This window comes from Charadrius vociferus, unplaced genomic scaffold (assembly GCF_000708025.1).
Source record: "Charadrius vociferus isolate BGI_N301 unplaced genomic scaffold, ASM70802v2 scaffold325, whole genome shotgun sequence".
Taxonomy (NCBI): Eukaryota; Metazoa; Chordata; class Aves; order Charadriiformes; family Charadriidae; genus Charadrius; species Charadrius vociferus.
This window is the reverse complement of record NW_009648526.1, coordinates 3,084,327-3,099,403: the sequence shown is the minus strand read 5'-3', so window position 1 is coordinate 3,099,403 and position 15,077 is coordinate 3,084,327. Positions and strand designations below refer to the sequence as shown.

At 39.2% G+C, this 15,077-nt stretch overlaps 1 protein-coding gene across 1 annotated transcript in view; it reads right to left on the bottom strand.

Annotated features, from left to right (window-relative positions):
• Positions 1 to 15,077, bottom strand: part of LOC104287110 (myocardial zonula adherens protein-like) — a 51,574-nt gene that overhangs the window by 18,950 nt on the left and 17,547 nt on the right. Inside the window, exons 8-11 of the mRNA XM_009885773.1 lie at positions 12,971 to 13,096; positions 11,990 to 12,118; positions 10,593 to 10,678; positions 7,703 to 7,808 (exon numbers count right to left, since the gene is read on the bottom strand). Coding sequence (XP_009884075.1) covers positions 7,703 to 7,808; positions 10,593 to 10,678; positions 11,990 to 12,118; positions 12,971 to 13,096 — 447 coding nt within the window. The remainder of the gene's footprint in view (positions 1 to 7,702; positions 7,809 to 10,592; positions 10,679 to 11,989; positions 12,119 to 12,970; positions 13,097 to 15,077) is intronic.

The window sequence follows — 15,077 nt, the reverse complement described above, 5'->3', positions numbered from 1 at the left end:
AGCCTCTCCTCTTCCAATCTTCTCTACAAGTGCCCAGACAGACTCTCCCTAGCACTTACCTCTTGACCTGACTTGCATTGTCAGACTGATTAGCCGTTCTTTTCCCTCCACATTTCTACCAGTATTTCTACAACCTTCACATCCACATTACGCAGTGAAACGAAACTGGCAACCTACTCAGCAATATCATTTGACATTAATGATCCACTCGTTCCTCTCAAAACAGTTCTGCTAACAGTAAAAATGTGAATTTAGCAACCCTGCGCCACACCAGCACCCTTTATCCTATCGCTTTATTCTCTTTTACCTCCCCCACCCACTGTATTCATTGCTCCTGCTTTCCCTTCTCCCCGTGGGAGACATCTGACTATTCCAACACTGGGAAGGGACGAGCTACAAGGCCCAAGCTACAGTTCAGAACTTTTCTGGTCTGCCAGAGACAGAGGGGCATCATGTGCTCTTTCGCCACCCCAGGGCCTAGGGAGCAGAGCACGTTACAGCACTGGGGGAACAACTAGGAGGGGTGAACTCTGCAGTCTCTGAAGTCACTCTGCTGAGGAGCTCTGGGCATGCCAACGGGGCAGGGTGCACCCCAGCTCAGCCCTTTGGCCACCCCACTTCAATCCCCAGCATTTGGCTGTCAGGCACAGGAAAGGCACTTATCTCTCCCTGTCACAGCAGGATCCCTGAAGTTCCCTGCAGATTGCGTTGGTTGAGCAGCTTGCATTTCACATACCCGCTACCCTTTCTATTTATCTGAATGAGCACAAGGCCACACGTGCAACCTGACGCATTCTGAATTTACCCACTGGCTCAGCGTTAATATGGCCACAGAACTTCTTTTCAAGCTCTCTCTTTGATTCAGTCCTATTGCTGTTACCACCTCTATGCTCTTTCCTCCTTCTGAAACCTTGAGATCATTTCTCAGACTCCCTCAACCTCAGATTGCCACCTTATCTTGCAGCAACTCCCAGAAAATTCAATTCTTGTCCATCCCATCAATGAAGATTTGTTTCTTTCTCATTGCTTGACCTTATAGAGTCTCTAATACATCTCCTCAAATACCAAGCAGTGTCATGCTACTAGAATAGGCTGTGTAATTTCTTCCTAGGAAGAGCTGCACTTTGAATTTCTCTTGCTCCACCAAGCAACTAAACTTTGCTTCAGTGAGATGGAAAGCTAGATGTACAAGTCAACTGCATTAAATTGATCTCCTAGATAGAACACCTAAGAAGAGGAGAATCACAAGACCTAAAAGGAAGGGTCTCTAAGGAAACACTGGAGATGCAAGTAGTGATATTAGAAGGGAATTCAACAGAATTACAAAGCAATTAAAGCTGAAGAAAAAAGCATCTTAAGAGAAAATTAAAGTTTTGTCCAACTGTAGAGCCTTTATAAAGAAAGTCCAAAATAGGAAACTATTTTATTCTGTGTACTCAGACACAGCTCCAGAGGCTTGAAATATACAGCAATCTATTGGATTGGAACAGATCCAGCTGTTAAATAAATTCAGTAAACATTTACCACTTAATATAGTCATCCATTAGTTTAAAATATTTATCAGAACATGACAGCGTTAATATATTTAAGTATTATATATTATTCAAGTATTATGTATTTTCCTTATTCATTACCATTAATGGATTGCGCACCTGTAACACTGATACATAGATATGAACAAACTGGTCATAAATATGACTAAACACGGGACAAACACATACTGTATGATACAAAACAGGACAGACAAGACATTGCAACATCAGCCTGAACTCTCAGAGGTAATTGCTGTACAAGGAGAACAAGATTTTACTCAGTCCAATATTTCACTGGACCTTAAGTGGTATTTATCAATGGCTAAACAAGAGTGTTGACATTTTTTCAGGGAACATAATACAGTAAATAGGAATGAGCACCTTCGCCTTTTAATCCTCCTCAAATCACTTCAGCGACTCCTCAACGCTTTTTGTATTTTAAAACTCATATTGTATTTAAAGAACAAGTAACAACTGATAGATTTAAGTTAATGCACCAACTTCAAGACCTTCCTAAACTAACAAGCTGTATGAACACATTACACCAGTCTTCGATGTCCATCTATCGCCAAAGCAGGCCCATAGGGCCTAGGTGTCCTAATGAATTACAAACATTGGCACATTGTCTAACAGTTCAACCCATCTTATTAAGAGCTACCTTAGTAATGTGCAAGTTTTCTAATAAATGACTTGGCCAGGCAATTCCCAGCTGAAAGAGCTGATCCTACGCATGTGGAAACACTCTCTCCAAACACCAGCAGCGATTCTACTTCTGCCAATAGATAAGCAATGTCCTGCATTGCTCAAGTCCACTGAGGCATGCCAAACACGCGAACGTGGGGGCAGGCGAGTTATTTATGTTCTGCCATTTGTCTTCTTCCTCCAAGCTCCCAAGGTGAGTTTCTCTTTCTATATTTGTTGTTGTGTGTTTTGTTGTTGTTTTGTTTTTACTGTAGGTACTATGCAATGCAGGTTTTGGTTAATAAAAATTTGTCATCTGTCTGTGGCTGGTAATTCCATCTTCTCACCCTTTGTGCTTCTGTGTGGCTTCTTTTACTCGACCTAAAATTGAAACTGTACTTCCATATCAAAACTGGGATATTTTGCTATGTATCTGGTGTTGGAGTATCTTGATACAGAAGTTTTCAGCTGGTTCTTAAGTCTTTCACGGGAAAAAGTCTTCTTTATTCCCCCTTTCTGCAATACAAAGTATCTTCTGCGTTTGGGATATCATTTGCCGATTAGCACTTTGTCCTTTATTGCAAGTATCTTCCACAACAGAACACGATACAGCTTCTCCCTGGTGTTTGGTGACCATTTATTATCCAACGAATCTGAGACTAAAGCTGGAGAACAGCTCATGGGCCATGACCTAGAGACAGTTCAATTCAGTAGTTAGGGGAACTTCATGTGAAATCTGAGTTCTGTAGATAATTTCTTGGCATGGAATCAAATACCCTTTTTTCTTCTCAATCCCCTTCAGAACAGTTCCCTATATCTGCATCAACCCACCTGCCTTGCTTACAAAATCTAAATGCTTATTTCCTTCCCACTCCTGCTTCTCAACAATGAAACAATATTACATATAAAAGAAGCTTATTGTGCCATGAAACTGCAATGTATTTTAATGTCAATTGCACAAATTTCTAAACTAAAGCTCTCTTAAATCTCTCCAGGTTTAAAATTGAGATCAATCCAGGAAATACTTTTGTTGTTGATTTAAAAGCCATGTTTCATATTTCATTTGAAGTCTTTTACTTTTATCTTACACTAAACTCTCTCCCTTCTCCTACATTGGCACAGACAGGATAAACTGATTGACCATATCAAATAGATAACTTAAAGGACAAGTTTTCACCCCTTTCACAGAACAGCAGCAATTTCAGCACTGAAAAAAACAATGAGGTAGCAGCTTTCCATGCCCTCCCATAGTGCCTCTGTGCCCACATCTGCCCGCCCAATTCCTTCTCTACACTGGAAACTCTGTAGGGGAAAGACCTGAAGTTTGCATGCTTCAACCTGTCATGCTGTGAGTCTCCCTGCAAATTCCTCTGATCAAACTGGCTTTTTCCTGGATCTTTGAAAGTCTCTCTCTGCCCAGCCATACTTTTAGATGGCTACAAAGGCAAGGACTGGAGAAAAAAAGAAAAAAAAAAAAAAAAAGGCTAATTTCACGTTCACCGATTTCACCACTGAGCTCTGGGTGACCCACTCTGGCCATCTGTCTCTTCTCACTCTTTTTTGAAAGCCTGCTATGCGCAAATAGTATGAGAAAAGGGCTGGGTTTCTACACACCTGCCAAATGCAGGTCCTACACTTTCAACTGCCATCACTTCATGTAAAATGTACTGCACTAAGCTGGGAACAAGTAGATTTACATAACAAACAAGTTCAACACAGGGATAAATCTGTCAGCCTTAAATCATCTGCAATCTCTTTCTAACGAGAACATGAGGCTTTATGACTATGCAGGGTAACTTTCTGCTCAGCTAGCGTTCTAACAGGCTGCAACCTTGGCTCTCACAGCACAGAATCCCTACGAGGCTGAAAAATGGGTGTGCGTGGGATCTAACATACAGAGATCTTGAAGACCACCGACTCCAGCAAACTTCCATTTTATTTCTTCCATTTATTTCCTTCTGAAAGTTATTTTCCATGCTCCTATTTAATTTATGACTGGTCTGAATAGGTCAGGTTGAAAAAGATTCTATTAATGCCTCAGATGGAAGGATTTATTTTCAGAGAAAAAAATTAGAAGCAAATGATTTCTTTGCTAACAAGCATAAGCACACTGAACTGTGATTGTCTCTCTGCCTGGGCTCAATTCCACAGGTCACGCATCTACTGCACTCAGTACCCACAAGATAGGTCCTGTGAAAAGGAAGGCTTTAATACTCGTTTCTTCCACAGCCTCTTACATTTGGTGCTTTTCTGCCAGCATCCCCTTTCATGCATGCCTAGATTAGGACTGACCACAGCCTCCTAACACATTTTTAAATGCCATCAAAACAGCACTGGAGGTGTTAGAGCTGCTTACTGCATCACAAAACTCCATGACAAAGCTTCTCTCTCACTTCCTCTTGACTGCTTGCTGTTCTTTGACAGAATGCCCTGCATCTGTTACTTGCAAATGATCCAACATCATTCCCTAAAAAGGCCTAAATAGCAATCTATTTTGTGATTTTTCAGCCAGCAGATTCATCTCCATACTTGTTTAATTTTTGACAGTTCCCCATATGAGTTTGAAGCAGTGTACCTTGTTTGTTCAACACCCCTTTGAAATGGTGTTCGTTTCTGTAGCTGCACTTTGTTTACATTGGAGATAGCAACATAAACCCATTGTGGTGTACACTGAAAGAATAAACCCTTCATTATACTGCCAATCTGTGTCCGAATATACCAAATTAATAGGTTAATTAGATTAATACTAAATAAAGCTCATGCTGTAGTCAAGCATAGGCTTAGCCATCATTCTCACAAAAGCGCTGCTGAACTTTGACTATTTATATTCTTTCCACTTCTTTTCTGAGTTTCAAGTTATTGATCATTATAATACCCTCATAAACCCTAAGATGGAATGTTATTTTACAGATAGCAGCCACGAAAGTATATTGCAATAATGAGTAACGTGGCAGGTTTTCATGACACTTTTCTAGATATTCCTAGCCATTACCTTCTGCATTTGGTTAAATTTAATGTAGAGAGGATGTGCATTCAAATAATACCCCAATGAACACATTTTCTGGGACTTAAATAGTAACACAATTACAAAGTCTTCCGTATTTACTCTAGAAAATATGCTTAGTGCTGCTGTTCACTCAAGTTTAACTTAACTCCAGAACAGACTCTTCAAATATCATTCCTTTTCAACAGCCTACTTTTTAAGCAGTAGTTTTGTTGCCGATTTCTCAGCTTCTATGGCATAGTTAGTAAGGGTTGCTTAAAGTGAGCCTAAAAATACTCTTCTAGTTTTTACATAGAGAAGAGCACAAAATCATGAAAAATACCACATGCATGGATAGCTCAGGGCATACACATCTGCAAGGCTTTTTATCTTCCCCCATGGTGGATAGCTGTTCTTCACTGTACTATTAAAGCTGCTATTTTTAGGCCTTTAATTAAGAGTCCAGTTTAAAATAGCGCATAGCATCTATATAGATATTTCCTCAAACATAGTACAAACACAAATCACGGATAGCACAAAATTAAAAAAAAACCCCAAAACATTAAGTGCCTAACATATTTGGTACCATCTGACCTGATCAAACCTCTTTTACGGGAGTCTTTAGTTAGCTCACCAGGGAAAATACAGGTGTAGCTATAGGCATTCATGCAATTCTCAAAGTAAAACGCACAAGGACTAAATGAGAGAGCAAAAAAATACATTCCCTATGGCTACATGGCAGTCAAGGATTTGTACAGAGATTTATTTGATTTTGAAAAGCAGGTAGTCAGACATTAAAGGTAGACATATTTAACAGCTAAGTAGTGAGTTGGTCGCCTAACATTCTGCTTGTAAAGTAGGATAACCATAAGATCTAGAAGGGCTTTCTGTGTGTATGAAGGCACCAGCAAAGATACATTACAAGGAATCAGCAAGCTAAACTCACCCATTAAACCTAATACTTACAAAATAATAATCATTGGCCCAAGCTTTACACATGTTTTTGCCAAAATACCCCATGGAACTGAAAGTATTTGTTATACCAATGCTGCCCACTAGAGGTCAAGTTATATCCAGCAGTTAAAAATATATTTAGTAATAAAGGGCAAAGTTTAGGCCACCACCCTCTTACGTATTACTAGAAACATCTGGGTTGCCACATGTATCACAAAAGTGACAAGTCCTTCAGAACTTTTGTTTAGAACAAAAAAGCTCATAAGATGATGGTTGTCTTACAGAGATACAAAACAGATTAAGTAATTGTTCCCACAATCCATTAATTAGATAGACTGGATTATTAGATGGGAGTAGCTTTTCCTTAATAGAATACCATGGTATAAAGATTGTTAGCTCAGTTTTAGACCACCTGCTATGATGCTTGAAAATTGTGAAAACGTCAAGCTAAACTAGAAACAAAACCTCAAGACTTCATACCGGTCTTCTACACTGATGATATGACAGAACAACTTCAATGCAAATAGACAGATACTTTTGCATCCCTCTGTAAAAGACACTTTGTATCACACATCTGATCATACAGCAGGATTACATCAGAATCTTATAAAACAAAACAGATATACGTAAGTGTGTATATATATAAAGTATAGGTGTTTTTATACATATAAAAATACCACCTTGATAAAAAATGGAAAAACTCCATGTCTAATCAGAAATTCTACAATAGCACATTATGAATGCAGAAAGAATGCCTTAGGTTAGAATGGTTTCCAAACACTTGATTTTGTGAATGTGTGGTGTCCAAATAAAAATAAAAGATATTTCATTAATGCCTATCCACTGTGCAATAGCAAGGCTCTGTGTAATAGTGCTGTCAGTCTGCTTTGTAAAGCTCCAATTTAAACTTAATTTCCCACATCATTCTTTCATCCACTTGGTGAAACAGAATTGTTTGCAATCACAGCTTTCTGGCTGCTAAACAGTTTCTTGGCATGTAGGTAGTCTGTAACTTAAAGCAGCTTTCCAGCAGAAAGCCACTTAAAATTTTACAGGAAATTGTATCAGCTAAGATGATGTCCCAAGACCAGGGTAAAAAAAGATGAGTGGTGAAAAACTGTGTTTGCCTGCCTATTTCTGTGAGGAACCACATTTAAACAAAAAACAGACGTGGGGGGGGGGGCGCGCAGTTTTTGCCTTCCACCTCTGTACAGGAAGGAGACCCTTAATGACTAGTCTGCATTGTTTCTGCAGTTATACTCTGAACACTTCAAATTAAGTTGCAAGTTCTATGTTGTATTTCCTGGACTACCATGAAGAGTTCCAGAATTAGTGTCAGCCTAAAGATCACAGTATATAACCCACAGCCACTGGATTAAACAGCTCTCACCTAGTCTTTCTGCTTCACTAGCTCCAGATTTTTAACACGTCTTCCATTGTGTTTGTAACTAAGGTGGCATAAGGAAATTGCACACAGAACAGAGCGGCCTTTGGATTATGTATGAAAAGAATGTGTTCCCAAAAGACTCAGCATTGTTTTACTAGATCTCACCTCCTCAACCATGTGCTTGACTTTCTTCTGTTGGCAGTGGACCATATCATCCAGATGTTTGATTCGCTCTCGTAGGCTAGCTGCTACCTCCTCCAAATGCTGTGACCTAGCAAAACATGGAAGAATTAAACATGTAAGTGGGGAGCTATGCAGTATAAGCAAAACAAGAACAAACCCCACCATCCCACCATAAATCATGAAGACTAGGTCAAGAGGTAGGCAAGTCAAATTCTACTGACAGATGTCAATTTGTCCAAAGTACATTTTAATGGTAGTCTTCTAGTCAAAGTGGCTGTCTCCACCCAAGTTAACTCACCTTTGTCTTACATGCTGGCGTGCTTACTCACAGCCCGAAGTGCTGACAATTAAACAATGTGACAAAGCTCATCTCCTTAAGATGTCTGTTTCTCCTTGAAGTGAAAGGCATTTACACAACTAGATCTTTATCATCAGAAAGACACATTTATCCTGACTTACTACCACCTGCAAACTTTTTGGAAATACATACTAAACAGCCAGGAAGCACATCTGCTGGCGTCCTTTTAAAAGCTCTCCTACAACAGGGAAGCCTTGAGTCAAGGATTTGGCATAGTTGCCAACAGCAGCAGAATGCTAACTGGAGTAGTATTAACTCATCAACAGTCATTTTAGCAGGAATTGTTGTGGGTGTTTGAAGTTTGCACATATGACTCTTAGAGTCACATATAGATAGATAGATATATATGTGTATCACATAGATAGATTCCACATTTCTTCAAATCTCTAACACAGAAATTGAACACCCACAGAACTCCTGCCACAAGTTGGTTTGACAGCTTGTCAGAAAAGTAGTTTTAGAATACGCAAAGAAACAGGAGGGAAGTTTTTTTAATAAGTTTTTGGCATGTTGGCCATGGGAGCCTCCATTTTTATCTGGATGTACAATTCTTGAAATTCTTCAAAGACAGCAATTGCTTGCTTACAAAAACTTCTGTAGTCCTAGGTTCAGGACTAGACAGAATTTGAGAAGCGGAGGAGGAGAATCAAAAACAAAAAGGCTTTTTTCATCTTGGTCTGTGCACAGCAGAAGAAACTGTTGAAGCTGCAAACAGAACCACCATTCTAAGGCAAAGCAGCAGATGGCGAACTGTACGACATGATTCCAATGAATGACTGAATTGTATGCTGCTTCCCCTCAGAAAGAGTCCCTATTAACAGTGAAGTACTCTACAGAACTGTAACTGCAGCACTTTGATGACAAGGACTCAAAAAAAAATCAAGGCATTGCTGCAGGTTTTTCAATCCTGCATATTAAGGTCTCACAAAACCGCAATTTACATTTTGATTGCAATTCTAATACATATTTGGTCTCCATTGAAAGATTCAGAATTTTAAGCACAGCTAGCAATGGAACAGAGGTCCTTCCACAGGTGAAGCTCAAGTGCCAGGTCGGGTACAGACAGGTAAAGAATACTGAAGAACAGACTTCAGCATCTGAACACAGATTCATTGCTTGCATTGCACAGATTGCAACTGTGTGCTTGCTTGTGTTGCACAAATTCCTGTCTGAACATTGCCTTTACTCTTTTTACTGCAGCGTAACTTTTCACGCTGAGTGGTCAGGGCAGGATTCACTGAAGCAAGAAGAGTATCTGTTATCGAGAGGTAAAGGAAGAAAGCAATTATCTTTCATCTTCATAATCTATGTTGTATGCGACATCTGGTCACTTTAAATTATTATTTTAACAGGTTGCTGTGAAAAGCCGTTATTACCCTGAAACCAAATTAGCTGGTCACAGATCAATACAACTAGGCAGTGAGATGCTCTCAGCAGGGACCTCCTTTTATGTTTGTGCTTCCTACAGAACAGCAGGATGGCAAAACCTTAAAACTGAATTTCTGGGTGCCACAGAAATACAAGTAGTAATCAAGTACAATTATTCAGTCTCTGCTTGCAATTCATCTTTACCCACTCAAGTAGTGTCATGTAAACCTTTGACTAGCAGATGCAATTTTCACTACAATGGCAGTTATGCTATTTCAGTGCTGGATAGGATTCTCTTAAAACTTTGCCTCTGCCGTCGCTTGAAGCTTTCTTTTGCCTGGTCATGGTGCTGTCAGTCTCAAAGAAGTAGTAATGGATGCAGATGCCACCTGTTGGCAGAAAGCGCATCCAGGTGCCACCACACCACTAGATCTTTCTTCTAAGCCTCATGCTTTCGCAAACAACCATTCACAGAGGTCTCGGTGCCAGTAACATCACCCTCACTTTCCCCAAGTAACTTCATAGCTTATTTCTGCACTGTGATGCTACATGACAGATTTCTTCCACACCTTCATTTTGTTCAAGTGCATATGTTAATGTGCACCACATGTGTAGACCTGCCCCTCCAAGCCACAGATTTGTTCCCAGCTTTCCCTCTTTTATACAAAAAAAAAAAAGGGACCTCCACCGGTTATATGCAAAACTCTTGCTCTCTTCAAGAGTTCATCTTTTCAAAGGGGATATCCTACAACTTAATACAAGATACAGAATGTCTTTTCTTTTAAAACTGTGCTGAGCAGTCTAGAAGGAGATAATTAAAGTATTCATAGTCAGAATTGTGCTGAATTTGGAAATGCAGATTTAAGAAAAATGCAACCCACAAATATGTCACAACTTGGTCCATCTAAAATGTACTCTGTGTGTTTGTGAGCAACTGGTCAAGAAAGATGCATAGAAGTGTTTTTTGTTGCAAAAATTAATCCTCTTGATATTTTATATGTAAATAAACTTACAATCAGATGGACAATCCCTACCGGGCTACAGTTTTAAAGTTAGAAAAAGTAAAATTCAGGTGTCTTCAAAACCAAACTCATCCCTAAAGTTTCCTAGCAATACTAGAAGTTCCACAGAGAAGACATATCTCACCTTTCATTGTCAGAGTTGTTTTCAGATTTTGCTCCAGATATTTGTATTTCATTTAGTTCGAGCTGTTTTTGCAGCTGGTGACGTTCCTAAACAAGAAATGTTATCCTTCAGTTCCCCACATGTCAAAATGTAAAGGCTTCACAAAGCATATTTCATTGCAATTCAAAAGATAATATGTGAAATTAAAATAGAAACTGAATAAACGAAATTCATGCATTTCCTATAGCCAAGGAACACAGAATGCATAATAATAAAATCAAATTTCCAGCTCTGGATGGAAATAAGATCAGAGTTTTCAATTTCCTATTCGAAGGTGTAAGGCTGTACTTGCAACTGACTTTTTCTGAATAAAAAGATGAGTCATCACACTCTTTAACCACATAAATGTGAAATTTTCCATGTTATCCCTCAAAAAAACCCTCTCAATCCAAAGCTGCGATAAGAGATATTGCTCTATTTTCTTCCCCAAAATATTCCTGTGTATTTTCAGGTGTCCACCAGTGCAGTGCTCATGAAGATGTATGAGGATTTTTTTTATTTTTTTATTTTTTTAACAGTAGCACTGCTAGTGTCACAAGACGTAAATGTCTCAAAGCATTTCTTATTTCAGACCTTTAAAAGTAAATTGTCAAAAACCTGCTCTCAATTACAGTTTAGTAGGGAATATGTAAGCCAGGGAGAAGAATAATCAGAAGTTTTTTAATGCTAGCAGGAAAGGAAGAACCTAAGTTTCAGATTAAAAGGCAGTAAAACATGATTTTTTTCTTCTCTCCTCAAAATATTCTGAGCCATAATCTAAATAAGATGGATACCTGCATGGAAGATTAAGTGGCTGCTACATAACCGCAAAACCCCCTCAAAACATTTTAGTCTGAACCTTTCAGTTTAGCATTTCATCCACATGTGGAGAAATTTGGAGATACAATTCCAATTGGGACTATAAATAGCTAAATAGTAAGGTCTGTTCCTAACTAAATCACATTTTAATGGACCTACCAACAGCATTTCTAAGAGACTTTGAATCATTTATGATTACTACTTCATTAGGCTTAGGAGACCTTGCAGACTGAAGGAACACTGAATGGTCTTTTTAAACCCTTCCTTTAAAATATTGGTTAATTTACTGAATAAATTTTGACACCTTAGGCAGCCCTGACTGTAAAGACCACTAGAAAGATAGAAGAACCACTTAACCACAGCATCTCTATGGTAGTCCAGGTCCATTTGCTTAAATGGATACAATAACTAAGATAGATGCAAACAGCAATGGTAATGTCACCGAGCAGAGGGCTGTGCAGCAGACAAAAAAAAAAAAAATAAAGAGAGAGATAAAAATCAAGTCTCCTGCATGCACTTCTACGTTTCCTTTAAAGGCATCAATCAACTAACTCTCATACCTCTTCCATGCGTTCAATCAGCCGGTCCAGCTCACCAATTCTCTGGTCTTTTTCCTGTATGCTTGTTTCTGTAATCTGCATTTTCTTATTTGCCTCTTCAATAGCCTTCAGAAGCCGATTTGTTTCCTCCTTCAAATAAGAGGATTTACAGTCACATTAACATCCAATTTATTAATGAGGAATTTTTTATTTTTTTTTTTTTTTAGGCCACAGAGCCAGGCTAATAGCTTTTAAGTAGAACTCAAAGCTTTTCACTACACCTGCCCAGAAATCTGGAAGAGTTGTGACCCTAAATGTGAATTGTACAGAACAAAAGATTTGGACCATTCTGAAGTGCATAGGTATTTGTAAAGCACCATTACGAAAATATGAGGAAAACTTTTACCCATTTCTTAGATATTTGTTCTGCCTTCTGAGGATGCCATGAATTCACAGCATTAAAAAAAATGCTGCTGCAGAAGATAGCATTTTAAACACCAGTTTGCCATGTTCAGCTTTGTACTTTCCTCACATATAAAACAATATGAATAGAGAGAGACCGAGGAATCTACCCTCCACCTTAGTCATTATCTATCTTTATCAGTCATAAAAATGCAATGACTAACTGCTCATAGAAAGGTTTTACTTGGGAGCGGAGGGAAACCAGGGGACAGGAAGAGTTCTTGCTACAGTAGTGTCCAGCAAAGTTGTTCCCCCTCCCCTTCTTAAACTATCACTAAAATTGGACATTATTTTTTCTTTTTTTTTTTTTAGATAGTAAGTTAAAAAACCCAACTTACACCACCTACATTATCATGACTGTTACTGTATTTGAACACGTTTTTTTCTCAGCCCTACAACCCCAAAAGCTTGGAAAGCTTCGTAACTGTGGCTGACTAGTCAGAGATAGGAGTGAAGGAACACATGTCAACTCTGGAGTATTAAGTGACTGAAAAATGACACCCAAGCTAAGCACCACTCTTATAGACTGGCTATACATACCAGGAGGATTTCCTTCTCAGCTTTATGTTTCTGCTCTTCTTCTCGCATTTTCTCCTCATACTGACTATACAGTTTTCTTGTCATCTCTCTCATGACCTCAGCATTGGCTTCCTGTGAGGATTCCACCTATGAGAAGGGAAAGTTGACCCATCAGTCAGTACAGCACTGCTGGTGGCAGGAGAAATGGAGTTCATGTGATGTTAGAATAACACTTTGAACTTCAGCTCTGCCATGTTATAAAATTGACATGTCTGAAGCAGATTTTCACTTGCATCAAGACCATTTACAACACTCTGCCAGTATACCAGTCGTTCAAATTTGCAGAAGTTACCGTTTCATCAAGTTTCATGTTGTCTGAATTTAACTAGTCATTACTTATCCAAGACCAGGCCACACCTCTTTACTGACCGTCTGTAACACCCTCCAAGTCACTTGGGTTTTTTTCCCCCCATTGAAAAGACATTGTGTGTCCCCATTTTACAGAAGCATAGATTAGAGATGGTCTCAACTCAACTCCTGTTTCTAAATGACCACGATCACTCAAAGCAATAATTACTTTAAGCTGGACCTAAGTATGTGTTGTTAATCAGATGACAGAGCTGTACCCTCCCTCCTCTCTCTTGCTTTTTCACATACTGCTCTTTGTGTAGGCACAAGAACTGGGGTAAACTGGAGCAAAGCAGATCAGGGAACAACCAGACCTAATATACTCAAGGGGTGTGGAAGGGTTAATTATTAACCACAGGACTAGAAACTTTACTACTGCTACAGGGAAGAAGAGGGCAGGAATAGCAATTCAGAGACAGGATTTCCCCCTTCTGTTGGCTCAAAACCCTGACTGAACCACACCCTCAGCGATTAAACGCCAGATAGGGCATTCACAGCTTAAACCCATCTACTCTGTAAACCACAATAAAAGCAAAGTAAAATAGCCTGGCCAGGACTTAGTTCTCTTACTACAGACGCTATAAATCAGACAAGGTTATAGTGAAACACTGTGGGTGCTACAAAAACATCACGAAGAGGAGGAATATACTGTCATCTGGGAGAAGAATGAAGTAGCTGACCACTACAGTTTACACAGCTACAAAATACCTGGTTCTGATGATTAAGGTTTTGGGGGTTGGGTTTTGTTTTCATTTCAAGGACTCAAAGACTTATTAAACCTTGTATCTTGCATGGTGGGAACAAACCGTTTTACTACCCTGCAGGATAACAGCCATGTATTTCACCCTTTGAAAAGGGACTGAGCTCTGAAAGATTTCACTTGTACCACAGTTGCCCCCGTTGGCATCACGCCTAGACCAACACTGGGGCAGGGGTAGTAACCTGCACTTTGTGAGAGGGAGTGGGGTTAAATTAAGGTTCAGTACAACGCACAACCTTCCACATTTCAGGAAGCCTGAAAGAATCATGTCATTCAGAAAAAGCCAACAATCAACCCCCAAAGTCCTTAAGATACATTGAAATGGAATATGATCTCTGGCACTGTCTCTCCATCATTTCTTTGCTTACACCTTGAGCAATGAGGAGAGTAAAAACAAGCAAAAAAAGGTAGCTGTCTCGGGACATCTGTGATAGTAGGCTTAAGCAACGTCTCTAACCTCAGTTATTGTTCTGATTGTATGAATAACTGAAGCTACTTGGTAAGCTACATGGGCATGTTCTCCTACCCAGAAAATAATCATGGCGTACAGTAGTTACTGCTTTTCAATGGCTAACCTCCCAGTTTCCACACCATCCTCTTATGTTCACCCCTGGAATTAAATCCCAAATGTCTTGGCATCTTTGATACACAATTTTATGTTTAACTTTCAAAGACAGGAATGAGGTATTTTATCCGCTAACTTTGTAATGAAACTACAACTTCAAGGGCAAAATTTAATTTTTTTTCCTCATCAAAGCAGGGCATGTATTCTGCAAAACTTTACATGCTCGAAGATAAACAAATCCTTAAGCATTCAGTTGAACTGGGACTTAACCTGCGGTTCTCTGACTTAGAAGCAGACATACCTTTCCCTGACTTGTTGGTGCAGGTCCTTAAGATTACAGTAAAGTCCAGATTTCTGTTTTGAAATCTTAATTGCATCAGCTTTGCTTTCTTAAC